The sequence below is a fragment of the Melanerpes formicivorus genome, unplaced genomic scaffold (genome assembly GCF_026170545.1).
Source record: "Melanerpes formicivorus ecotype bairdi unplaced genomic scaffold, bMelFor1.0.p_v2 SCAF_2, whole genome shotgun sequence".
NCBI lineage: Eukaryota > Metazoa > Chordata > Aves > Piciformes > Picidae > Melanerpes > Melanerpes formicivorus.
Window position 1 is genome coordinate 48276614 of NW_027142354.1, and position 27157 is coordinate 48303770.

Consider the following 27157-nt stretch of genomic DNA (forward strand, 5'->3'; position numbering starts at 1 on the left):
CTCAGCTAAGCAGCAGCATTCCCATGGAGTTGGGTGGCAGCTACCCTCTCAGCAGCAGCCAGAAGCCCTGGCCAGCCTCCACCCAGGGTCCTTGGGAAGGAGGAGGTGGTCATGCCACATAAGTGGCATGATCAAGGATCAGCTTCTCCTCCTCATCATGTATGTATGTAAGGTCACTCCAACAGCGAGCTCAGAGAGCAGAGCCAGACCTGATCTGGTGAATTCCTCTGCACTTTGGGGAGCTCATTTCAGCTAGTGAGCTGGAACCTTCTGCCCAGTACCAGCAGAGAGAAGACATCCTGAGAGGTACTGGACACCCAGAGCTTTGACTAAAAGCAGGATGATCTGCCTTGGAAGAGCTCCTTGCTGCCTGACTATTCAGTGACATTCCCTGTACAGCACCTGCTCCAGGCAGCACCATTCCACAGCAGCTGCCCCACTCACAGCCCTACTCCCACACAGCACTTTAAAATCACGAGCACCTAGTCAGGGCTTCTGCTCCACCATAAACCACAGACTGGGGGTGTGTGATGCAGGGGACAAAGCAGCTCCTCAGGTTTACTGCGCTGGTTCTGCTTTGCAGAGGCATGGAGATAATAGAGCAGAGGTTCAGAGCAGGAAGTAGCTTGGCTGCAGCATTAGCACAGGGTGGTGCCAACAGTACCTGAGGCTGTGGGTAGGATCCACATAACTGGAGGGTCCTTGTGGAGGAGAGGAGCAAATTGCTAGGATTAGTTCTACCCTTCTGCATTACTTTACAGCAGTTTCCTCTCAAGGGTTGGGTTGCTTCTGTGACTTCTTGCTGCTGAGCTCCACACTCACCTCCACCACAACTACAGAAAGGCTCAAGAGCTTCCAGAGCAAGGGATGATATTCAAAAGGACCTCAGCAGCTCTCAGCTGTGCCACCACAACCTGCCTCTTGGATGCCAAGAGCCATACCATGATCAGACCTCCAGTTCTGTTAACAAACCACTCATAGCTTCACTGGAAGGGGCTTCAGGGGCCAGTGCTGATTTCCCAGGGTGGAAGGGTTCTGTTGTGTGCTGGAGTCACTCTCACTGAGGTTCCCAGCCCATGTGACAGGAAAGGGTTGCAGCTGCCACAGGACAAGAACTGCCCAGCTCCAATGGTGCCCCTCAGAAGTGAGGTAGAAATATTTCAAAAGGCCTCTCTGAACCAGTCTCAGCAACTCCTGGGCAGCTCTCCCCAGCTCAGCGCTGCTGTGCATCTCTAGCTCCTCACCATCCTTTCTGCTGCTCTCCACTTCAGGCAAATCCTCCCAACACAAGGCCCTGCTGGATACTAACAGCTTCTGCTTTAAGTGAAATCATGGACTCTGGGTGCTCTGCTGGTGCCACAGTAGTCTGCTTGCACAGCCTGGAGGGGATTCATAAACTGAACCCCTGAGCAGGAGGAGCTGTCCCAGCCCCACTGCAGGCATTTCAGAGAAGCTCCAGCAGCAAGCTCTCAGCTCTCCCCAGTTCCTGGGCTTCCAAAGAGATTTGTTTTCTATATACCAGACATTTGTAATGTTCAGCATGGGGTTCCTAACTCAGCTCCTTCTTTCAGACGAAGTCCTGTCCTCAGGGTCTATCCTGGGAACAATAAATGATGACAGAACCTCAGAGGGGTCAGTATGCTTTCTGTCCTGAGCTGGTTTCCCCACTGCTGCATGATGCAGCTGGTGGCACTTGGTGGTCCTCTGAACTCTTCCAAATCACTTCCATTTCCTTCTGTAAGAAATGTTATCCACGTCTCAACATCTCAGAGGGAAGTACCCACCTGTTCTCCCGAAGGGAGGGAAACTGGAGGGCACAGAAAGCCAGGAAATATCCTGTGGTGCTACAGCAGGAAACTGGAAGAGGCAGGAAACAAAAGCAAGAGCCCAGCTCTGTGGCTGTCAGTTTCTGCAGTGCTCAGTTAGAATAAAAATAAACCACACTTGTAAACACTCCCTTTGCAGGTGTCTCTGACCAAAATCACAAGGTGAAGACTCCCAGGCAAGGCCACAGTTCTGTTAATGACGTGAGAAATCCAGCATGTATCCTGTGACTAGCTTCACTAGGAAACCAAGCACAGGACCAGCAGAGCAGTGACATCTCCTGGAAGCCAACAAACCAACCAGCCCAGAAAACAAATCCAGCTTTCAACTCTGCCATGCTCATTCCCCCCCAGTTTGGCTGCTTCGCTTGAGGATGTAACAAATCCCACCACTGTTTATAACTTGCCTCTCATGGTATAAACTAAGCTTTTATTACCATAATCTCTATTTCTTGGAGCTAACAAAGGTGCTTTTGGAGAAGGAAATGAAGGAAACTTCGCTGGCCAGCTGGCTTCACCTGATCCTCAGGTGCCCTTTGGGGAGCACTGGAGATAAACACATTTGCACCCTCTATTACAGGACATTTGCAACCAGCTTCTCTACCCAGACCCCAGCTTCCAAGCATGGTCCTCCAGTTTGCTTTCAAACCCCCTGCCCACAGCGGAGAAGGGAGCTTCAGCATGTGAACACTTGGGGTAACTGTTTCTGCTCAAGAAAAGCCAAAGGGCCAGAGGAAAATAATTTTATTGTATCCCTGTTGAAAAGAGCTGGAGTGAGCTTACATGCAGAGTTGGGGGGGGAGGGGCTGGGGGAGGCTTTTTTATTTTTAACAGAGCAAATGCTCATCCTTTCTTGTTGCAGGTGCTTTCAAAGTTACTCTCTGAACTTTCTGACAGCCAGGGACCAAGCAGTTCAGTGGACCAGATAAACAATGGTGTCCCCAATGTCCTTGGTCAGGCCGTTCTCGGTGACGCGGACGTGCTTCTCCTCCAGGTCAATGTGGAAGGTGGCCTGCTCCAGAATGGGAGTCTTCTCTGCTTCTTCTCTGCCAAGGACTGGGACACGGCGGGGCCCCAGCACAGGGTCATCAAACCTCATCAGCTTCACTTTGGAGAGGTCTGCAGGGAAAAGAGCAGCTGGTCAGGCCACGGGATCAGCGCGCAAGCTATGGCGGCCACAGAAGCGATCGAACCACACTGAGCGCTCGGTGCTTCTCTATCTGCTCCAAGGAAACCCTTCCTCTGGGAATTACAGTGGGGAGCTACTCACTGAACATCTGTCCAGTCACTCAGGGGTTACACAGGAATGCACCAGCAGAGGTGAGGATAAACCACACAGAAACACCAGCTCTCAGTACCACGCTCCAACCACCAAACTTTCCCTCTCTGGCCTTGGGACAGCTCTGAGTGACTAAACAGTCGTGGGATCTTTTACTGAGCAGTTAATTTGGGAGCCTGGGAGGAAGGAGCAGGTGAAGGTTAATTTGAATACCACCCCCTATTAAAACACACAGTAATAAAAGGCTGCTAAGCAGCCCACGAATAATCTCTAGGCAGCCTGGGATCATTCAGCCAAGCCTTCCTCCAAGCACCACCTTCAAGCCCTTGTGCACCAAGAGAACAGTGACACCTCCTGGAAAAGACAGTGAGGAACTCCTGTGTAAGCCCAACGGTCTTGCTTCCAACTGCCCACCCAGCAGGAGACCAGCAGATAGAGACACACCTGCAGCATGTGCAGTGCATCTCCCCCTGCCCAGGTTTGCTGCCTGCTCGGTCAGACATTCCAGTGTGCACCAACATCAGCCTGCGACTGCCTTTGTTCCACAGATAAACATTAAACACAGGCTGCTGGAAGATGGAAAGGACGAGGGGAAAAAACAAACAGCAAAAACCACTCTGCTGGCCCACAAGCTGTTGGATGAGGTCCAGTTTCCTTCTTACACCCAGCTCACAGCACTGCAAACTTGTTTGATTCTTAACTCCTGCATTCTTCAACAGAAACACAGCTGGTGTTCCTTTAAGAAAGCTGTTTCCCTTCCTTACATTGGCCAGAAAACGAATGTCCAGCATGGAACTGCATCATGCCTTACTGCGTTTTCCAGGGAAGTGGGTAAGTGAGGAACACTGCAACTAGCAACACTGGTTATTGCCAAGAAGAATCATGGAGTTCCAAGGAACCCACCCTGTAACAGTGCTACAGAGACCACTTGGGGACTATGAGGACACACTAGCACTTAAACTGCCCACAGCACTTAGGGAACTAACTCTTTTGCTTAGAAGCAGCAAGGGGAAAGCACAAGGGGAAATATCATCAACAGTCATCTCTGGCTGAAGCTAGGGTTTGGGTTGCCAGTGGCAGAGCAAGGGACTAATGAGGAACCCTACGGCAGGGTGGCTTAACTGTGTGTTCTCTCCACTCTTGTGCACTCCCACAAAGTTTCTGGCTCCTTTCTAAGCACCTACTGCAGCAGCACAAACTTCAGCATCCCTCTGTCCCTACTTGTCTCCTGGAAAGGTTCCTCAGCTCCATCTGCGGAGGCAACCCTGTGTGCCAGCATCTTACCTTTGATTCCTCTGTCCATCTTCATCAGGCGCCTGATGACTGTCTCTCTGTTGTCTCCTTGCCTGATTTCAATTTTTGTAGAGAAGTGGCCATTGGATGGTTGAGGGTTCACCAAAAACACAGACACACTGGGCTGTGGGAAAATCAGCACAAGGATTAAAGGACAATCTGCATTTGTGATCCAAGCCTCAGCCGGAACACGAAACTAAACCCAATCAACATCCTCTACCAAACAATACTCTGGATGGAATAACCTCACTTGGAAACCCAAAGGCAGAAAGCAAGCAAGCCCTCAACTCCTCACCACAGCACCAGAGCATGCACAACTTCTTAGGATGTATTTAGGGGAAATCTGTGAAATTTTTCCTGTTAAGTGTTAGAGCTAGAAACACTCATACAGGACACCACTGCTGTAAAGCTTCACTCATCTTACACACTCCTCACTAACTCCCCCATCACACAGCTGTAGAATAGAATAAACCAGGTCGGAAGAGACCTTCAAGATCATCATGTCCAACCTATCATCCAACACCACCCAACTAACCCATGCAACCAAGCACCCTGTCAAGTCTCCTCCTGAACACCTCCAGCAATGGCGATTCCACCACCTCCCCAGGCAGCCCATTCCAATGGGCAATCACTCTCTCTGTGTAAAACTTCCTCCTGACCTCCAGCCTGAACTTCCCCTGGCGCAGCCTGAGACTGTGTCCTCTTGTTCTGGTACTGGCTGCCTGGGAGAAGAGACCAACATCTGCCTGTCTACAATCACCCTTCAGGTACTTGTAGAGAGCAATAAGGTCACCCCTGAGTCTCCTCTTCTCCAGGCTAAGCAGCCCCAGCTCCCTCAGCCTCTCCTCATAGGGCTTGTGTTCCAAGCCCCTCACCAACTTTGTTGCCCTTCTCTGGACTCGTTCCAGCAAGTCAACCTCCTTCCTAAACTGAGGGGCCCAGAACTGGACACAGTACTCGAGGTGTGGCCTAACCAGTGCAGTGTACAGGGGCAGAATGACCTCCCTGCTCCTGCTGGCCACACTGTTCCTGATGCAGGCCAGGATGCCATTGGCCCTCTTGGCTGCCTGGGCACACTGCAGGCTCATGTTCAGCCTACCATCGACCAGCACCCCCAGGTCCCTCTCTGCCTGGCTGCTCTCCAGCCACTCTGACCCCAGCCTGTAGCACTGCATGGGGTTGTTGTGGCCAATGTGCAGAACCTGGCACTTGGATGTGTTCAATCTCCTGCCCTTGGACTCTGCCCATCTGTCCAGCCTGTCGAGGTCCCTCTGCAGAGCCTCTCTACCCTCCAGCAGATCAACTCCTGCCCCCAGCTTGGTGTTGTCAGCAAATTTACTGATGATGGACTCAATGCCCTCATCCAGATCACCAATGAAGATGTTAAAGAGGATGGGGCCCAGCACTGATCCCTGTGGCACACCACTGGTGACTGGCCGCCAGCTGGATGTGGCGCCATTCACCACCACTCTCTGGGCTCTACTTCCAAAAGGGTTGATTTTGCTGCAACTAAACACACTTTATTCACCCATTATAAACTAACAGGCAGAGAAAGCATGAAGCAGCACTTCAGGACTCAGCAAACAAAGCTTCACCTGGACATTGGTAGTTTTAAAGTGTAAGAAGCAGCACGACAATTTCTAAGCAGCAGCGAAGTGAGACTCAGCCACACTTGCACAGCCTCTCTCAATACTATTGTTGGCCACCACACCATCTACCTTATCTAAAATAGCAGCAGTTGAGGCTGACAGAAGTAAGGTTTTGTGAATGCTCAGCTCTACGGCTTGTGACAGTGCTCAGGTCAAGTCACTGAATTGTGCTGGCTGGAAGTATCACAGCATCACTAAGGCTGGAAGAGACCTCGAGAATCATCGAGTCCAACCTGTCTCCACAGACCTCATGACTAGACCATGGCACCAAGTGCCACGTCCAATCTCCTCTTGAACACCTCCAGGGATGGTGACTCCACCACCTCCCTGGGCAGCACATTCCAATGACTAATGACTCTCTTGGTGAAGAACTTTCTCCTCACCTCCAGCCTAAACTTCCCCTGGCGCAGCTTGAGACTGTGTCCTCTTGTTCTGGTGCTGGTTGCCTGGGAAAAGAGACCAACCCCTTCCTAGCTACAACCTCCCTTGATGTAGTTGTAGAGGGCAATGAGGTCACCCCGAGCCTCCTCTTCTCCAGGCTAAACAATCCCAGCTCCCTCAGCCTCTCCTCACAGGGCTGTGCTCAAGGCCTCTCCCCAGCCTTGTTGCCCTTCTCTGGACACGTTCAAGTGTTTTGATGCCCTTCTTAAACTGAGGGGCCCAGAACTGGACACAGGACTCAAGGTGTGGCCTAACCAAAGCAGAGTACAGGGGCACAATGACTTCCCTACTCCTGCTGACCACACTATTCCTAATGCAGGCCAGGATGCCATTGGCCCTCTTGGCCATCTGGGCACACTGCTGGCTCATGTTTAGGCAGCTGTCAATCAGCACCCCCATGTCCCTCTCTGTTTGGCAGCTCTCAGCCACTCTGACCCCAGCCTGTAGCTCTGCATGGGGTTGCTGTGGCTGAAGTGTAGCACCCGGCACTTAGACTTGTTAAATGCCATCCCAAAGCTGAGGTACAGCTCCAGCCACACTCAGAGCTGTGTGCAGAGGAAGAGCAGGACTGCCTCAGGAAATGTTTCTTCTTCTGATGGGTCAAAGGAAAAAAAAACTAAATCCAACCTCCATGGCTGATTAAGCTTTCACATTGCATATTAACTCCATTTTTGGGGGGCTTGCTTTGTTTGGGTTTTGGGTTGTTCTAAACAAAGTTTCCAGAGTATGAATATCTGAGTTTCTGACTTTTTACCTCAGTTCTGAATGTGGAAAATGGTTTCCCAGGACAGCAGTCTTCCTTTATTTTATCTTCTGCTTCAGAAGCAAACTTCACTTCAATGTGATCCAGCTGAAAAACAGAAAGCAGCAGCAGGAGGGATAAAAGAAGAGTTTCATGGTTTTGGAGGGAACCACAGGAGTTCCCAGGCCTCCCAACCAACCGCTGGCATAATGAAGTGGGAAGCAAATGTGCACTGACTTAGAGCAACCAAAGCACACCTGAAATCACAGTGTTCTCTGCAGGTGGCCCGTCACCTGCTCCCTGCTGGAGGTGGACTGGTACCCATTAGTCAGCCTCCAAGGACAGAGATTCCCCAGCCCCTCAAGGGAGCCTGTTCAAGGCTACACTGCTCCCTACTTCTCATGAACCATCTCAGCCTCACCAGCTGGAACTGAAGCAGCAACTCTCTCATTTCACTGCCAGCCCACTACCAAGAAAGAGGTTTTGCCATCTTCAGCTCTCCAAGGAGTGCAAGATTTCCTTGAGATCTTCCCCTCAGGCAGTCTCAACAAGCCCACTTCCTTCTGCCTCTCTCTGTAGGACACACTCTGGGCTCTCCCCAGCCATCTTGATGGTCCTCTGCTCACCAGCCTCAAAGGCTTTTTAAATGGGAGTTGTGGAATAAGGGAGGATGAAAAAGGGACACATCACTGACAGTGCCAAATTAAGCTTGGAGAGCTGAACGTAGAGGGCTGACTTCAACTTGATGTGCCAGATCATGTCCTACACAGCTAACTCCTCCTGAAGTAGGTCAGGTGGCAACATGGCTCATTTGCAGTGACAGCACACTCACATGACATTGACATTCATCCTGACAATCCCACAGCAACCCCAGAGTCCTTGTGGCAGAGCTGACAGCCCCCAGCATCAGCTTACACCAAAAAATGGGGCAATTCTGCCCTGGCACAGATCCTGACAACTCCTGTTAAACTTCAGGAGGTTTGATAGCCCAGCTCTCCAGATTCTCCCATATGGAAGATCCACTCTAACGAGCAGATCCCCTCCCTGATGGAGCTGGAGAAGAGAAGGCTCTGGGGAGACCTAACAGCAACCTTCCAGTACCTGAAGGGAGCCTACAAGAAGGCTGCAGAGGGACAGTTTCCAAAGGCCTGCAGTGATAGGAAGAAAGCCAGAGGTTTGAAATTAGAGAAGATTAGGTTTGACTGGATGTTAGGAACAAGCTCTTTTCCATGAGGGTGGTAGAGCACTACAACAGCTTGCCTGGGAAGGTAGTTGAGGCCCCATCCCTAGAGCTATTCAAGGTGAGGCTGGACAAGGCTCTGAGCAATCTGGTCTAGTGGAGAGTGCCCCTGCTGACTGCAGGGAAGTTGGACTAGATGACCTCTGGAGGTCACTTCCAACCCAGACCATTCTGTGACTCTGTGAAGCAGCCAGGCCTGCACTGACCTCCAGGGAATTGGTCAGGTAGACAATGTTCTCCATCAGCACTGCACGCTCATCGAACTCCAGCTCCAGATCTAGAACACGTGAGCCATTCTTCTCCAGATTTTCCTGTCAGAAGAAGGGAGGGGGGAGAACAAAGAATTTAAGCCCTCTAAAGATTGCAAGTAAAAAGATGCTTCAAAGTGGCAAACTCTCTCCATTAGTCATGAAGAGAAGAGGCTTTTTAAACACAAGAGCTCTCTGCTGGCACAACAGGCTCACGGAGGAGCAATCATTTTCTTCTAACAGGGCTTTTTCTACAGGGAGTTAGTGACACAGAGGAGGAGTAAGAGCAATTAGACCCTGTTTTTAATAGGGAACCAGAAAGGTGTTTGACATTCCCAGTTATTTGTAATCCCTACTTAATGTGCAGGTGGAGAATTCACAGAATCAGTCAGCATTTCAGTGGTGTTTCACAGCAGGAACTGCAGTCTTATGACCTAGTTTAACATCAAGGACAAGCACACCCCAACTGGACATGTTCACAGCAGCTGTAAAACAAGTTCTCTGCAGGGAAATAACTGCTTTATATATTAACATACAAGCTCCTTAATTAGTCCAGAAAGCCAACAGCAGAAGAGACAAAAGTATCAGAGGCAATATTGAAACCATGAGATGTTTTGGGTATTTTGCCTAAACCAGAGTTTGCTCCTCAGGATGCAATGGGTCCCTTCCTGCTCTTGCATGCTGAGCCAACTAGCTCCTCTGAAGCTCTGCTTTGTCAGGCTCAGCATGATTCTGGTTTCCTGGTTTCCTTGTCAGCTTAATGGAAAAGATTCCCTGCATTAGCACTGAATTGCTTCCTTTTGTAAGTCACAGCTGCTTCTACATTTAAGCCCTGCTCTGACAAGTATGAAGCACAGGCAGAAGAGCTCCTTCCCTGCTGAAGTTGGAGAATAATTGATTTGAAACAAACACTGAGCTAGAGAGCCTGAGCTAAGGTGGTTCTACACCTTTATGTGAAGCTGCTTGCTGCTCTTTCAGGGTAAAAGGATCAACTCCAGGCTCACTGCTGCTGGACTAAGGACATCAAAACTCAGGCATGTTCAGGCCTAGCATATTTGTAGGGTGAACTCTGCCTGACCTTGTCCAATGTGTCAGCAGATCTAGCACATCACTGCAACTCTTTACAAACAGTAGCTCCACAGCAGCTGTGTGCTCTCTGCTCCTCCAAAGGCTTCTGAAGTTCCATCAAAAGGAATAACCAGAATAACCCAGGAGAGAGGGCAGAAGAGCAGCCCCTGCTTATAAAATCTGACAAAGCTTACCAACAGCAGCCATTGCTGCTTGCATTTCTGAAGTCAAGCCAAAGCTTAAGGAGGAAAAAGTCACTTTTGTGCACTCATTTTCTCCATTACTAACCCCTCTCAGCTTCTACAGATCATGAGTAGAAATCAAAAGGTTTTCAATCCTACGCCTGCCACCTCTTCTCCCCACACTCTTTTTTTCCCCTTACTTAGAATTTTGTTTATCCTTTGCTTCTGGGATCTTGTATTTTTTTTTTAACCTGCAACAGCAGGCACAAAAGAAGTTTCACTTTAAAAAAAAAACAACTAAGCCAAGATTTTCACAGCTTGCCCAACTCTGGGAAAATAACAATGAGATGTCAGAAATATCAGTAATTGAAATGTGGGAATGACACAGACAACTCTCAGCTCCATTCAGGGCTCACAACAGCTCCTCTGGCCCCTCAGTCATACACAGTGCAATCAGTTGTCTCCAGCCTTGCACTTAACTCTCAGATGCTATGTCACCCCCAGAGCAGCACCTCACTGTCAACTCAGAAGGAAGAGCTGGAAGAGGCAAAGAGGAGGAGTTTCAAATGCAGCAGGATTCAGGTGTGTTTGAAGCGCAGACCACACCGCTGCAAACAAATCGCCTAGCCTCAGCTCCACCTTTAGCTCACCCGGGCTAACTCATGGAGAGATGTTTGTATTTTATCTCCCTTTCAGGGATATCAAAGAAGTTTATAAAACAAAGATGAAGATGCCAAACAAGCACGAGGCAGGACAGAGGCTGAAGCCAAATGCTAGTGGAAGAGCCAGGAATGAAGGAAACCACAACACCCACACATCAAGCTACAGATTATCACTGCCTTTGTCTGAGCTGTTTCATGCACAAAGGCTTTCTCTGCAGGAGAACCGTCCCTCTGACACTCACCTTGACCATGGCAACAAAAGGCATGACCTTCTTCATATACTTCTTCAGCTCTGGCAAGGCATTAAGTTCATTGGCAATTACTTTATTATCTGGCAGCTGGCCTCCACCGACCTGAACATTGATGGACACACATTAAAACCTGCAAGGATCATTAACAGCCCCTCGGCCCTTTAACATCTTACACCCATTGTGCTACCCCAGAAACACCAGCAAGGTTTGGCACCACTACTGTGCCCACACACAAAGGTATTCTCATCCCTTTGGTAGGTTTTAAAAAGGAAATTTGTGCAGCTTTGCCCAAAGCCTCAGATAACTACTGCATTTGGGCAGCTCAGGATCGTTCTGGATTGCCCCTCTTTATGGTGACTTGATTAATGTGCTTACATTTTCTAGCAAAAAAGCATTTGAAATCCACATTTAAGCCACCAGCACATTTCTAAGCACTGGTTCCCTGAATTGGTTGGGGTTTACATTCAAACTTCAGACATTTGCAACAATCCTATTTAGCAGATCAGACCAAAGAGCAGATGTTCATGTTGATGCAGAAAAAAAGCTTACAGAATGATGAAGTGTAATCCCCCAAACTAAATTTCAGATGATGGCTATTGGTTTATCTCAGTACCACAAGCTAGAGCAGTCACCACTCTCTAATCCATCAGCTAGAACACAGGTTTGTTCAAGGTGAGGCTGACTCCTCAAGGTGCTGAAAGCCACTCTCAGTTTCCCCATGGCAGAAGCACCAATCTGCTCTCAAAAGTTTGCTGCTTCTACTTATGACTGATGGATTCCATCCCAATGTGCTTCTTGTAGCATCATTGAATGATATGCAGCTGTTCAAGGACCAGAACCCTGAGCCCACATCAGAGTAAGGCATCATTCATAGAATCATACAATAAATAAGGTTGGAAGAGACCGCAAAGATCATCGAGTCCAACCTGTAACCACAGACCTCATGACTAGACCATGGTACCAAGTGCCACATCCAATCCCCTCTTGAACACCTCCAGGGATGGTGACTCCACCACCAACCTGGGCAGCCCATTCCAATGACAAATGACTCTCTTTGTGAAGAACTTTCTCCTCACCTCCAGCCTAAACTTCCCCTGGTGCAGCTTGAGACTGTGTCCTCTTGTTCTGGTGCTGGTTGCCTGGGAGAAGAGACCAGCCCCCTCCTGGCTACAACCTCCCTTCAGGTAGTTGTAGACAGCAATAAGGTCTCCCCTGAGCCTCCCCTTCTCCAGGCTAAACAATCCCAGCTCCCTCAGCCTTTCCTCATAGGGCTTGTGCTCGAGGTCTCTTCCCAGCCTCGTTGCCCTTCTCTGGACATGTTCAAGAGTCTCAATGTCCTTAAATTAAGGGTCCCAGAACTGGACAGAATACTCAAGGCATGGTCTAACCAGTGCCATCTGCCAGTCAACAATGTATCCTCAGAAATACACTCGGGAAGAAGAGCATTCTGAAAGCTAACCACTTACAAATGAGAAAATAAACAGACAATGGGCCCCTTTTTGTTCACATTGTCAATGCCCACCCAAGTCATCCTGTCAAGTCAATCACTAGATGATCTTTAAGGTGCCTTTCAACCTAAACCATTCTATGGATCTATGAATTCCTGGGGACATTTCCAATGAGCACCAAATTTGCCGGACAGGTGGTAAAAACAGTGAACATCTTCATTACCTGGCTTTACATTTAAATAATCTGGTCACAAAATACACCTTCTAAGTTTTCTACAGATAAAGGAAGAGAGGAAAGAGGGAAAAAAAAGAGCCCCCCCCAAAAGCAGATGAGAAGCCCAAAGAGAGAGGGAAGGATGCCCACCTGATAATGCTTGCGCAGAACTGATAAGGTGGTGTGCTGCCAAGGTGGGTAGCTCTTTGCCACGTAGATGGTGCAGTGAGAAGGCTTCTGCACAGGTTCTTTAGTATTTTTCTAAGGAAATAAAGACAAATGAGGAAGGAGCCCTGAGGCAACACAGAATTCTCAAGCACACACACTTCAAGGAGACCTGGAACACGTCACCTTTCCTTTCGCTGGTGCCATGTAGTTCTTGAGCCGGAGCCGCAGGTCGTGAGCTGCTTCCATGAGGTACTGAGAAGAGCGAATCAGAACCTCATCCACAGGACCTGCTGTTGGCCACAAGGCTCTCATGATGGAATCAGGCTGTAAAGAAGTGATAAGCACAGAATTGAAAATGCAGCAGTATCTGGTGGGTTTTCAGCCCACTACAGCTTGAGTGGACACTGGAGTTTGGACAGTTTGAACCTTGGGGAGCAGCCACCTCTAGCCAGGCTGCAACGTGGTAAGGACACAGCCAACAAACCCTGATTTGCATGTGTGTGAAGGACTCTGTGTACAATGACACCTGCCACATAGCCACAGGACTGGGGGTTAGGGACTCTACACAACACCACCTGCTACACAGTCATGGGTCTTCAGCTCCAAGCACAAGGCACTTCAAGAATCAAGTTGTTTCATGCACAGGAAATTATTTGGCTTAATTTTAGATCCCTTGGTGAGCAGACAAGCAAAGTGGCTTGCATCAAAGCTGCAGGTATCATCACAGCAACAAGCTAGCTCTGCACCTTCACAGCCCTGAGGACAAGAAGTTGTTGTGGCTCCTCATGGGTTAAGACACGTTTCTTCTACTTGCATGTGAAAGCCATTCATAGCCCGATACAAGCCTTTCTAAAAGCCAGCAACAGCTCCAAACCAAGTGACAGAACTGAAGCATTGGTACCTTTCCCAGCAGGGCCCAGATGTGCTCACACAGGTGGGGACAGATGGGGGCCAGCAGCAGAGTCTGCACTTCGATGAAGTGAAATACCAGGTCCCTGTGCATTCCCTCTATTGCCAGCTCACGGTATTTGTCTTTGGCTGCCTGCAACACAACCAGCACAGCACCATTAACACCCCAGCTGCCCTTGGCAGAAAATCCTTGCTCTGAAATGCCTGGAGAATATCAGTTCCTTAGAAGTCAGTAAGGGATTTTTACCAGACCTGTATTCCCCTGAAGCAGCCAGTGTGGGTTGGCCATTTGATTCATGCATTAACAGGGTACTTTAAAAAGTGTTTATTGGCACAGACATGAAAGACAGAACTACCCACAGCTGTGTATCAGGTACTATCACCCCACACAACTTGCACAAAGATACTAATAAGTCTTAAGAAAAAGGCACTGAATGTGATCTATCATTATACACAGCTCACCCTAATTAAGCATATTCCTGCATATCATAAAGAAGCCACATAAAGGAGTCTCCAATTCATTAAGTAAAGCAGCATGGTTCAGCAGACACTCTGGAGACACAGCTTATGGAGTGTATCAAAAAGCACCCTCCTTCCAAACAGTTTTGATTTCTAATGAAGAGCTCCTCATTACAAAGGAGCTAAAGAAAGGAAATAACTCTGTTTAATAGCAGCTTTTGTTAAGCAGCTTTTGGTTCATAGTAGTTATCAGGATGATTTGCAGCATCACAGGTGTCTTCCTTTGCAGAATGACACAAGCAGAACTTTGTAATTTCAGATTTACTCCATGAAAGCACTCTTGTTTCTTTGCAAACTCTGGCCCCAGTTCAGCTGTATAATTAAGGATCAGAGACACCAGGATCAAAAGAAATCCACAAAGTAAGAAATACCATGTGTTGGTTTCTTACACCTGAAAAGAGGCCTCCTACCTGAAATTCAAAGAAGCCAGTTTTCAGAGCTTCCTTAAACATCATCTTCTCATAGTTCTGCTCTGTCTTCATGATGCCTGCACTCATTTCACTGGGGAGGGAAGGGAACACATCACTACTGCTCCATCTATCCCCAGAATGGCAACAGTGTGCAAAGCACCAGTAAAGCACACCCCAATAACCTGCTCTGCAGTGGAGGGTGTTTTAAGGAATTCATTCATTTGTAGGATAAAGACAATTACAGAGATGCTCCTTGCCATAAAAACAAACAAACAAACAACAGACCCAAGTGCATCAGAGGCGACCTAATTGGGGCCTACAGGAAGGCTGGGGAGGGACTTCTCAGGATATCAGGTAGTGATAGGACTAGGGGGAATGGAATGAAGCTGGAAGTGGGGAGATTCAGGCTGGATGTGAGGAGGAGGTTCTTCACCATGAGAGTGGTGAAGCCCTGGAATGGGTTGTCCAGGGAGGTGGTTGAGGCGCCATCCCTGGAGGTGTTTAAGACCAAGCTGGATGAGGCTCTGGCCAGCCTGATCTAGTATGAGGTGTCCCTGCCCACGGCAGGGGGGTTGGAACTAGATGATCCTTGTGGTCCCTTCCAACCCTGACTGATACTATACTATGATCAGCAGCCTTTGTACCATACCTGGCAAAGACCCTGTCATTGAAGGTGTTGGCAGGACCACTTCTTAGGCTGTCCCTGTTTGCAATCATCTCCTTTACCCACTCCACCCACGTGTAGAGACGAAGGATACCAGCATCTGCCATGGCTTCCACAAAGTTGGCATCTTCAACAGTGTCTCCAGCATCAGCCAGGGCCAAGCGCATGCCTGAAAGACACAGGGGCAGCTACCACAGCTGGAAGGAGCCAGCTTGCAGAGAGGCCATAGCACTCTAACCCTAAACCACAGCTGACTCTGCACCATCAGTCAGTAGCATGCAAACTGCATTGACAAACTTCCTGAAGAGAGAGTCAGCACTCTACCCACACTGCCCTCCTGAGGGGCAGGCCAGACACCAAGAACCAGGAGAGCACCACATGTCCAAAAGCCAAGAGCATGCAGGATGTCCACACAGCATGGGCAGCAGCAGCACACGTGGTGGTGTGATCTCTGAAGAGACTGGGGAAGAATTTCAGGTTGCCCAAGGAGACTGAGTTCCCCTTCCCTGGGGGTGTTCAAGGCCAGGGTAGATGAAGCCTTGATCAACCTGGCCTAGGGGAAGGTGTTCCTGCTTATGGCAGGGGGGGTTGGAACTAGATGATCTTTATGGTCTCTTCCAACCCAAACCACTGTATGAATAAGAATGAAACAGGACCTCTAGGAAATCCTGCCCCCTGGAGCAGCTCCTTGCTGAAGCAAGAACAGGTGGGAAGCAGGAGATTTGTTGCAGTTCAACACTGACAAACCCACTGCTCCTCTGAGAGCAAACCACTCATTTTAGACACTCTGGCATTAACTGCAAGCCAGGTGCAGGCCAGGACACACTCACCATCTGCAGAAAACTTGTCCACAGCTTGAGTTAGGGTAAGAAAGTTGCCTGTAGATTTAGACATCTGAAAGAAACAAGAGTGTGTTTTCTCCCAACTCCATTCTGTGGTTGGGGAAGCAGCAAGAGAGATGCAAGGCGGCTTTGGGCAGACCACAGAGAAAGCTGTGCCATACGTGAAGCCTCACTGTACCTTTTCAGAGTTGAGGAGGAGATGTCCATTTGCTCTCACAGCTACTGGCCACTTCTCTCTGAAAAGAGGACACAAAGCATTTGGCAAAGTAAACACATTTTCTTTTTTACATAAAGAAGAAACATTTTATGTTCCAGTTTGGGATGAGCACCTCAAGTAGAATCTTCAAAAAGTACCTACAGGGTGCCTTTGAAGATGAAAGGACAGCAGTAGAAGGGCTGGGGATTATCACTGCTGCAATGTAATTGCAGTGCTCCCTGCTTTGCATGGCATTTACCTCCCTCTACTCAGCCACATCCAGTTGAAAGGCCAAGGACTGGCACTTCCCCACAGCTCTCAACAGAAGAGCTGTGGAACAAAACCTGTGCAGTTAGACTGCAGTTTTGCTTTAAATAATGTCTTAGATGTTAGAAGTAGGAATCTTTCAGAGAGTCCAGAAAAAAAGAGAAAAAGCCCACAGGAAATAATGGTTAAAAGCCTTCATTTTCACTAACTTCTCATGCAGACAACTGGACCAAAGCTGCACCATCCAAAAAAAAGCCAACAACAAATGGACCAGCACGCCAAACTCCCCAGCTTTACCTGCTGCACAGCTGCTTGGCTTCATCTCCAAACTCACCTTTGATCTGACCACATAGCCACATGGTTGTAGAGGTAGTAGGACAGATGGTTTGGAACAAGATCTTTGCCAGAAACCCTGAGATCCACAGGATACCAGAACTCAAACTCCTCCTTTAGCTTGTCCAACTTTTCCTTTGGAATCTCTGTTTTAGGGAAGGGAGCTGCCTTGAAGAAGATGTAATCCCAGACTTCTTTGCTCATTTGCTGTGCCCTGTGCAGAATGAACCCCACATTGAGATGCCAGTAAAAACTCCTCTTACAGCCCACAGCATTTTGTGTAAGACAGCTTGGAACTGTTGCCTCACAACACTCTTCATTGATAAGCAGAGCAAAGAGCATACAGATAGATCACCAAAGAGGGACTCCAACACCAGAAACAAAATCAGAACTGGGAAGTGCTCAAGCCATGCCCTGCCCAGACTGCCCTTTGCTATTTCCCAAAGAAGCCTGAAGGCTCTCCTAAAGAACAGGTCACTAACAGCTAAAGCATACTCTTGACTGTTCCTGAAGCCTGATCATTTCTTCTCCAGGTACTACCCCCATGCCCCCAGCATCACTCATGACCTTACACTGAACACCTGGTCCTTAGAATCTCGCTGGAGCTCACTAGATACCACTCGTAGACAAGCTGTCAGGCCATGGCTTGGATGGGAGCACACTGCACTGGGTTAGGAACTGGCTGGAGGGCCGAGCCCAGAGAGTGGTGGTGAATGGTGGTGAATGGTGCCACATCCAGCTGGCAGCCAGGCACTAGTGGTGTGCCCCAGGGATCACTGTTGGGCCCCATCCTCTTTAACATCTTCATTGATGATCTGGATGAGGGGATTGAGTCAGTCATCAGCAAATTTGCAGATGACACCAAGTTAGGGGCAGATGTTAGTCAGTTAGAGGGTAGAAAGGCTCTGCAGAGAGACCTCGACAGGCTGGAGAGATGGGCAGAGTCCAAGGGCATGAGATTGAACACATCCAAGTGCTGGGTTCTGCACATTGGCCACAACAACCCCATGCAGTGCTACAGGCTGGGGTCAGAGTGGCTGGAGAGCGGCCAGGAAGAGAAGGACCTGGGGGTGCTGGTTGATGGTAGGCTGAACATGAGCCTGCAGTGTGCCCAGGCAGCCAAGAGGGCCAATGGCATCCTGGCCTGCATCAGGAACAGCGTGGCCAGCAGGAGCAGGGAGGTCATTGTGCCCCTGTACACTGCACTGGTTAGGCCACACCTTGAGTCCTGTGTCCAGTTCTGGGCCCCTCAGTTTAGGAAGGAGGTTGACTTGCTGGAATGAGTCCAGAGAAGGACAACAAAATTGGGGAGGGGTTTGGAACACAAGCCCTATGAGGAGAGACTGAGGGAGCTGGGGTTGTTTAGCCTGGAGAAGAGGAGGCTCAGGGGTGACCTTATTGCTCTCTATGACTACCTGAAGGGAGGTTGTAGACAGGCAGAGGTTGGTCTCTTCTCCCAGGTAGCCAGCACTGGAACAAGAAGACACAGTCTCAGGCTGCACCAGGGGAGGTTTAGGCTGGAGGTTAGGAGGAAGTTTTACACAGAGAGAGTGATTGCCCATTGGAATGGGCTGCCCAGGGAGGTGGTGGAGTCACCATCATTGGAGGTGTTCAGGAGGAGATTTGATGGGGTGCTTGGTGCCATGGTTCAGTTGTTTAGGTGGGTTGGATACAATGATCTTGAAGGTCTCTTCCAACCTGGTTTATTCTATTCTATCTCCAACTGAATCATTTCAAATCAAACTTTATTGTTTGTTAAGATCTCCTGAGGTGCTTTGGCCTCTATTGTGCAGGGAAGAAAAGCACTCTGGGTCCAAAGTACTGTCACCAGTAGTTCAAATGACACTGAACCCCACCAGGCTGCAATAAGGTCCTACATGCACCAGTTCTGTTTGAGATCAGCTAGTCACTGTTCTGTCTTTAAATAACTATAGGGTGCTGTGACTCTGCTTCAAGGTTTGGTACCAAACCTCCCTGTAACTGAAGGGAGGCTGACAAGGATGCACCACAAATTCCCCTCATACTTTTTACTAAGACATACTCTGAAATGAAGTGGTTTTAACTCTGTAGGAAATGAGTTATCTACTCACCTTAGGAGTACACTGTAATTGTATGTACTTAATAACACCAAATCTACCATGCTCAGCATGCTCACTTCAAAGTTTGTTTGCAGACATGACTCCTGTGGAGCCTCTAATTACAGAGTTTGGAACCAAACTGGATGCCTGGCCAGGTCTCTCAGCATCATTCCTGTGTGGAGAATCTTGGCTTTGAAATTGTTTTTCAGATTAGTTACAGCACTGAATAAGGCAAGTTGCAGTGTGTGAACCACTCCAGAAAATAGTTCAGCCATGCAAAATTACAACATAAGACTGAAGGCAAGGCTGGAAGGGGTTTTCATCCAGTTCCAGATCAGCGGTACTGTCTCAGCTCTCTAGCACTGGAAGTTCACAACTCTCCAAGAGGTCACAGGGCAGTCACAGGAGGTATTTTAGCACAAATGCCTTCACCCTCTTACCTTGAAGGCTCCCACACAGGAGTTGTGGATAAAAGAGGGCTCAAATCTAAGGAAGTTGCCAGTTTTTCACACTGTGACAAAAGCCAAGTGCTGAGCCTGCTCACTTTTGACAGCAAAGAACACAATTTTCGTAGGTGCAAAGTGGTCTCAATAAGCAGAGACACTTCACCATCCCCTGGAGCCAGTCACTCTAAACCAGCTGGTAAGGACCATGTCCTGGCAAGGCAAACAAATAATCAAAAAGGAGATTTCCTCTGCAGACAGCTCTGCTTCTAGGGATGTTGCCCCTCTCTCTCTGGCCACCATACTCCTTTCCCTTTCCTTATTTCATAGAATCACTAAGGTTGGAAGAGAACTCACAGATCATCAAGTCCAACCTGTCACCCAACACCTCATGACTACTAAACCATGGCACCAAGTGCCACGTCCAATCCCCTCTTGAACACTTCCAGGGATGGTGACTCCACCACCTCCCTGGGCAGCACATTCCAATGGCTAACAACTCTCTCAGTCAAGAACTTTCTCCTCATCTCCAGCCTAAACTTCCCCTGGCACAGCTCAAGACTGTGTCCTCTTGTTCTGGCGCTGGTTACCTGGGAGAAGAGACCAAACCCCTCCTGTCTACAACCCCCCTTCAGGCAGTTGTAGACAGCAATAAGGTCTCCCCTGAGCCTCCTCTTCTCCAGGCTAAACAATCCCAGCTCCCTCAGCCTCTCCTCATAGGGCTTGTGCTCAAGGCCTCTCCCCAGCCTTGTTGCCCTTCTCTGGACACATTCAAGTGTTTCGATGTCCTTCTTAAACTGAGGGGCCCAGAACTGGACACAGTACTCAAGGTGTGGCCTAACCACTGCTGAGTACAGGGACACAATGAATTCCCTGCTCCTGCTGGCCACACTATTGCTGATGCAGGCCAGGATGCCATTGGGCTTCTTGGCCACCTGGGCACACTGCTGGCTCATGTTCAGCCAGCTGTCAATCAGTACCCCCAGGCTCCTTTCTGTTTGGCAGCTCTCCAGCCACTCTGACCCCAGCCTGTAGTGCTGCATGGGGTTCTTGTGGCCAAATCTCCCTTCTGCAGACCTGCTCTAACTTACTTAGCAGCAGTTTAAGTTTTAATAAGGATGCTTTTTAAGGCCAGAAACAAATAATCAGTCTCCTTGGCAAGTCTGCCAAGAACAATTTGGGAGATAGGCACAAAGAATAGATCAGGCAAACCTCACGAGCCACTCTCCTTACCTGATGCCCAGAGGAGATTCGCTCTGGCCCCTCAGGTTCCCTCCCTGGAGCAGATGGGCCACAGTATAATAGGCCATGTAGATAGTGGAGTCAGAGAGAGACTCTATCAGCCACTGCTCGTCCCAGGGCAGCCGGGTACCTGCAGGAGACGGCAGCCAGGTCAGACACAGCCAGCAGGACACCCAGGCACACACAAGTAGCTCATGGCTCTCAAAGGAACACAGATGGAGATATACACATGCAAGTAGCCATGCTCATGCTTTCAAAAATATTCTTTAAAAAAAACCCAAAATATCCAGCTTCAGCATTTGAAAATGTTCTCAAAGAGAAAAATCCTGCTGCTTTTGTAGCCAGTTTCTTAACAGCTGCCAAACAACACTCAGCTCACAGACTCATAGAATGGTTTGTGTTGGAAGGGACCTTAAAGATCATGCAGTTCCAAACCCCTGCCATGGGCAGGGACACCTTCCACTAGCCCAGGTTGCTCAAGGCCTCATCCAGCCTGGCTTTGAACACCTCCAGGGAGGCAGCATCCACAACCTCCCTGGACAAACTGTTCCAGTGTCTCACTACCCTCACTGTAAAGAATTTCTTCCCAATCTCATCCAAATCTACACTCTTACAGCTTCAATCCATTCCCTCTCATTCTATCACTACAGGCCCTTGTAAAAAATATGGCAGTGCAACAGCTGTCCCATGTCACAGGCTACACAAGATGAAAGCTAGTCAGAATTTAAGGTGTGGAGTGCCTTCTCCTAAGGTCCCTACCAAATCAATGGCCCAGGCAAAAGGCTATGGGGATAATGCATGGAATCATTACAGCAATGCAAAAATAAACCCTCCTCTAGCCAAATGTGTTAGTGTGCCCTCTGGTGTGCTGGCTCAGGATAGAGGTTGGATAAGATTGTCTTGCTCTTACCCACACCACCTTGGGTCCTAGAGAGCATCACAGCCTTCCAAACAGTGACAATCCCACCCTCACAAAGCACTGAGTGGGAGAAGCAGCAATTTGCCTACCTAAGCCATATGTCCTGGAGCATGCATGCTCTTGTAGCCAGCCTAAAGTAGCTTCAAAATTTCTCCTAGTCTCTTCACAAAACCTGTAAGAAATAAGCAATTATTCCTCTCAGCCCTCCAGGATCACCACCAGTAATCACTCCCCTTCACAGCTCCTTTCACCACTTACGTCTCTAGATGGTTCAAGCATTCTGATGTCTCCTTCTTCCAGTTCACTTCACCATAATCTAAATACCTAGAGGCAGGAGAAGTCTATTGGAACAGAGCAATTCACAGGTAGGACATCACTGGGCAGGAACTTTAGAACTACAGCTTTACTTCACCTACCACTGGTCACAAAGAGCCACCACACACTCATCAGCAGACCTTGACATAACTTGTTTCTCAGGTTCCATATAAATCATGGCTTCATCCTAAGGGATGAAATGGCAATAAAAGATAACACTGAAGTATTCAGTCCTAAAAGTCTTCACATCTCACTAGAAAGCATCCTCTCTACTCTCCTCTGTTCTACAGCATTTGCTGCATGGCTTTCATCACAGCACAGGCTCTCTGCCTCAGTATTCACCTCAGTAAAACAAGGGCAAAGCTCAGCCAGGCATGTTTAGGCATCAGTTCAGATGATTTTGTGAAGCATGTCTCTGTGCATGACACAAAGGAGGAGACAAGCACAAAATATTACTCACTGATTATGCCCCAGCTTATTAAAACAGCTACCTGCCCAACTGTATTGGCAATGAAATCAAACCACCAACATATCTCCTGGAGAAGGTGGTAAGCTGAACAGGCAATTAGAGGTCTCCAATCAAGCTCTTCATCCCAGAAAACAAGGTCCTCCTTTTAGGAGCATTTTATACTCTCTATTGATCCAAAGCACAGAAGCAGGCCCGAGAAGTTTCCTCAGGGGCTCAGCTACTCCTAAAAGGACAGAAAGGATCACTCAAGATCAGCTGTGTGCACAGCACCACATACCTTATCCACCATCATCTTCTGAATCACTTTCTTGACATCTTGAACTTTCTGCCCTTTGAATCCATCCACCAACATTACCTGTAAAAGAAAGGCCACAGGAGCTGATTTTAACTAACAAGAAATGGGTGCAGTAGTTTTTTAGGTCAGCATAAAGGAGTAGCAGTTACTGCAGTCATTGATACACAGAAAATAGGAATGGAAGGGGTGCTGTTACCATTAAAAACAATCACCTTTACCCACATAGCAAACTGAACACAGATAGTCAGGGAGAAAAAAAATGGCTGCCAGCTACAAGAAAACAGCTCAGAAAGACACCAAGCAAAACTCTACACAAGTAAAAACAGGAGGGGTGGGGGGGAAACCCACAACAACAAAAGAAACCCACCAAAAAGTCCCACCCCTACACCCTGCTCTTGTCATAGCAGCTGCCAAATCAATGCTTGTAACAAAACTTATCAGCACCCTAAAGGATGATCACTTGCTAGGAAATCTCAGTTTGCAGTCCTAGATTCCTCTAGTCTCTTTCTTCAATTGTACATAACTCCTGCAACCACAGACCCTGACAGTGGGGGAAGTCCAAAGGAAAAAAGGCAAAGAAAATCTTCATTTCTTGCAGTCTGTTGTTTGCTTTTGATTTTCAACTCTTCATCACTTTTTTTCCCCCCTCCTGATCAAACTTAGCAAGAAAACACTTAACCAAATCTTTTATTACTTACTCCCTCATAAAATCCTTTCAGGTACACTCTCTCCTTGGCCTCAGCAAGCTTCTCTCTGTCATTCTGGCTCTGGATTTTGAGCTCATCACAGATAAATGGTGCACAAAGGTTACCATAGTCTGGGATTTCAATGATGGGCACCTGAGAATGAACAAAACAGTGTCAGATATTCAGTCTGAATTATCATCAAACCTACACAAAGATTTAGTTCCTGCCTTCCACAAGCTCCACTGAAGTGCTGCACTGCATGCAGCAGACACAGGTCTCTATAGCTCAGTTTGCCCGCCCCAGGAGGGCATGGGAGCCTGAAGCACAGATTATGCATAGGAAGAGGTAGATGTCACTAGTTACCTAGCCAAATGCAACAGTAATAGCAGCAGAAGCAGGTGCCAGGACTATGTCAAACTCCTACTGTGCTGTGCAACCATCTGTAGACTTACAAAGTATTCTCCAGACCAGTAACTCGCACAGAAATCAAAGCATCCCTTGATCTCTGAAGTACAGCACCAAATAACTACTCTTGGTTAATACAACTACAGCAAAACATGAAAACTTCAGTCTAAACATTTCAGCTCTTCCAGCTGAGGAGGACTTTAAGCGGACACCCTGACAGCTGCTGTGAGTTTCCCACCAGTGAACACAAAGCCTGTGTCCTTCAGGGGGCTGCACACTGGTTGTACTCACCGGTTCAAATGGCAGGACCATTTCATCCTTGATGCCATACTTCATCCTCAAAGCCTTTGAAAGTCAGAAGAAAACAAAAAGCAGCATGGATGGAAGAACAATTTTCTAGATTCATAGGGGGGTTTTTGTACATAATAATCTATTATAAAGCAGACAAAGCCACTTCCTCACCTTCCCACCATCCCTCATATCTCCCACCCACCTTCCCACCTCCAAGTAAAATCTTTGTCTACATGGAACCATTCCAAGTCAGGCTGGACTCTGAGCAACCTGCTCCAGTTGCAGATATCCCTGCTCACTGAAGAGGTGTTGGATCAGATGACTTTTAAGCATCTCTTCCAATCAAACCATTCCATTATTTGATTTTTAAGAGGGGAAAACCACTACTGCTCTGCCCTTAAAATGAGTAAGGCAAACATTCAATAGCTAGGGACAGCTGTCCAGATGCTCTTAAAGCTGCAACAGAACAGCTACTTTAAGTCTCACTTGAAATCCACACAGAGGTCTCAGTCTCACCTCTGGAACTCACTTCCACAACAGGGATTTATTTCTATTTCACTGGTTCTCTTCTCTACCTTAATATGCAGCAGCAGAAGTCACAAGATACTTGTCCAAAACTCTTCTTGAAGTCTGAGAACAAACATCTACCTGTCCCAGCCCAGCTGGTTTTAACTTCACTGATTTCAAGTTAGAGATGGCAAAACTCCAATGAAAAGGAGTTTCATTTTTTCCCCCTGGACACTCCTCACACTATGGAAAGCAAACAGAACCAGAAGCAATTCTGTTAACACTGACCTGTTTTTTTTTCAGATCCCTAAGGGCTGCAATGTCATCTGGAGAATCTGAGGGAACACTTGTCACCACTCCAGTTCCTCAAAGGGTAAGATACAACAGGTTAAAAAATGAGCCCACAGGAACTGAATGCACAGTGTGCATCAACCAGGCTGCTGTCAAGTTACCTTTGTCTTCCTTGATGGTGAGCATGGGGAGGGCATAGATCACTTTGTAGGTGGTGAGGGGTGCTGAAAGCGCAGCACCAAGGATCTCCTGCACAAGGCAAAGAAACATTATTCCAATCAGTATCATAAATAATTCTTTGTCAGCCTAGCTGAGTACACTCTCCTGGGTGACATTCTTTGCATTTGTTGGCATTCCAAACAACTGCTGTAACAAACAAAAACATTGGGGAGAAAAAAAAGAATCAGGGTATGTTAGAGAAGGAGGAAGTAGGTATGAAAATCAAGTGTGCACCACTTGACACAGTACATGGACTACTGACTGGTAGAAAAGTTGAAGAACAGAAAATACAAGAGAAAGCAAAATCACTGAAGTACAGAGCTGGAAAAAAGTAAACAGCAGAGTTTGCCTCCAAGTATCTGAAGAGAAGAATGAATGAGGAAGCTGGTGCCAAAAGCCAGATTAAAGGGAGGCAGGAGAAGCACATCAAGACCATTTATGCACTGACAGGAGGAAGCTGCAGTCATCTTCTCTCTGATTTGCTTGAATTCACACCATGACCCCCAACAAAGAAACCAAAACTGTATTTCATACTTCATCCTCAAGAAAGATGGTGACAAACTGTAGCAAGTGGAGACAGTGATGTGAGCAGCCAGAAGGTGCTCTGCATTAGGATGAACAAATGTCACTAACTAGCTTTAGTCAAAGCACAGAAGTTAAGGATAGTAAATATCAGAACATTCCACCACCTAGCTAAGAATGCTTCACTCAAAAATGGGCTGAGAACATCAGCACTGACAAAAAGTCTTTTCACACAGCCCTTTCTAGCTCTTCTTTCTGTCCCTTTCCATTCCTCCTAAAGCAGTCACCACTCTCCCCAGCACACAGAAAACTTTTGCTTAAAGCCACACAATGGCAGTGCATTTGTCCACAGATATGAGCCTCAGGTTCAACTCCCAGAAGCAGCTGCAGCTCAGCTGCCTTCCTGTTTTACCACTAAACACTCCAAGGTTTGCAGTAGTTTGTGTGGCAGTTGCTGTATTTTCATTGTAAGCAGAATTCTACAATCACCTCTACAAGATTAAGCCTCACAGGAACAGCCAAGCTTGTGCAAGATGCTCACCTCTCCCATCAGCTCCTTGACAACAGGCACAACTCCATTGTCTTTGGTGAAGCCCTGGTAGGACATGTTCCTGGCAGCTCTCTGGGTGCAGATGAAGATGTCCCCACTGACAGTCTCAAAGCCAATGTACTTCATGTCTGGGCGCACCCAGCAGTTGGTCTGGCCAAACATGGTCTCTGGTCTGAGTGTGGCAGCCACCAAGAAGATATTTTTTCCTCTTAGGCCACTTGTGGAAGGGTGAAAAAAGAAAAGTACATGAGAAATCATCAGAACAAAGCCATCCAAGGTAATGCAAAGCAGGCTTTTAAGCTAATATGAACTTTGAGGTAGTATTTCCCAAGGGATCAAAACATGCCAAGTTCTTTGTGGGTTTTCCATTTTCTTCCTCTATTTTAAAGCTCCAGTGTGAGACCCACAGAGGCCAAGTCTTTGAAGTGACAGGGTGAAATTCAATCCTGCATTAGGTAAACTGGACTGTCTACTTCAATGGTCACAAGACAGAACCTATCTGCCACTACAAATTCAAGACCTACCTTAATTTTGCAGGATAAGGATCCAAGACCTTCATTTTTATTAGTGTGTACTCCTGAGGCCCCACACCCTGCAATTCACAAACATGCAGCAGTCAACACATGACACTGACCTGAGCAGTAAAGAAACCAGCTCCTGTTTTACAGTAACCCAGACCAAATGCCATGCAAGGCTGGTAAATGATGCTTCAATTGTCAAAAAGAGCAGCTCACTACAATGCAGACTTGAGACAGAGGTCATCCTTCGGCCCTCGGTCCAAAACTGGACTCACCACATCCTCTACCTCTACAATACATCAGCTACTGACAGCTGACTTGCTTTGACTGAACAGAGAACAATACAAGGTAGTGATGCTGCTGACACAAACTGCCAAATAACCACAGCAAACAGCTGCAATGGAAACCAATGTCTACAGCTCAACAGAAATCTTCCCAGTAAAGGAGTTCACTCCATTTCCACCTGCACTGAGAGCTTTGGATCACTCTGGACATGCAAAACCCATTTTGCCCAAGACAAGTTTTTTTCCCATTCAGTATTCAAGATAAGCAACACATT

At 47.8% G+C, this 27157-nt stretch overlaps 1 protein-coding gene across 2 annotated transcripts in view; it reads right to left on the bottom strand.

The window, feature by feature from the left end:
- Window positions 1-2550: 2550 nt before the first annotated feature.
- Window positions 2551-27157, bottom strand: part of LARS1 (leucyl-tRNA synthetase 1) — a 37230-nt gene continuing 12623 nt past the window's right edge. For both annotated transcript variants that reach the window (XM_068159109.1, XM_068159101.1), the window contains exons 9-32: window positions 26605-26672; window positions 26072-26297; window positions 24951-25038; window positions 24787-24863; window positions 23992-24045; window positions 23308-23448; window positions 22592-22669; window positions 21947-22032; window positions 21789-21854; window positions 21620-21702; window positions 20603-20741; window positions 16850-17062; window positions 16231-16288; window positions 16041-16104; window positions 15196-15379; window positions 14547-14637; window positions 13610-13750; window positions 12892-13032; window positions 12691-12801; window positions 10870-10980; window positions 8674-8778; window positions 7240-7335; window positions 4387-4519; window positions 2551-2942 (exon numbers count right to left, since the gene is read on the bottom strand). In XM_068159109.1, the coding sequence (XP_068015210.1) occupies window positions 2737-2942; window positions 4387-4519; window positions 7240-7335; window positions 8674-8778; window positions 10870-10980; window positions 12691-12801; window positions 12892-13032; window positions 13610-13750; window positions 14547-14637; window positions 15196-15379; window positions 16041-16104; window positions 16231-16288; window positions 16850-17062; window positions 20603-20741; window positions 21620-21702; window positions 21789-21854; window positions 21947-22032; window positions 22592-22669; window positions 23308-23448; window positions 23992-24045; window positions 24787-24863; window positions 24951-25038; window positions 26072-26297; window positions 26605-26672 (2760 nt within the window). In that variant the 3' untranslated portion in view covers window positions 2551-2736. The remainder of the gene's footprint in view (window positions 2943-4386; window positions 4520-7239; window positions 7336-8673; window positions 8779-10869; window positions 10981-12690; window positions 12802-12891; window positions 13033-13609; window positions 13751-14546; window positions 14638-15195; window positions 15380-16040; window positions 16105-16230; window positions 16289-16849; window positions 17063-20602; window positions 20742-21619; window positions 21703-21788; window positions 21855-21946; window positions 22033-22591; window positions 22670-23307; window positions 23449-23991; window positions 24046-24786; window positions 24864-24950; window positions 25039-26071; window positions 26298-26604; window positions 26673-27157) is intronic.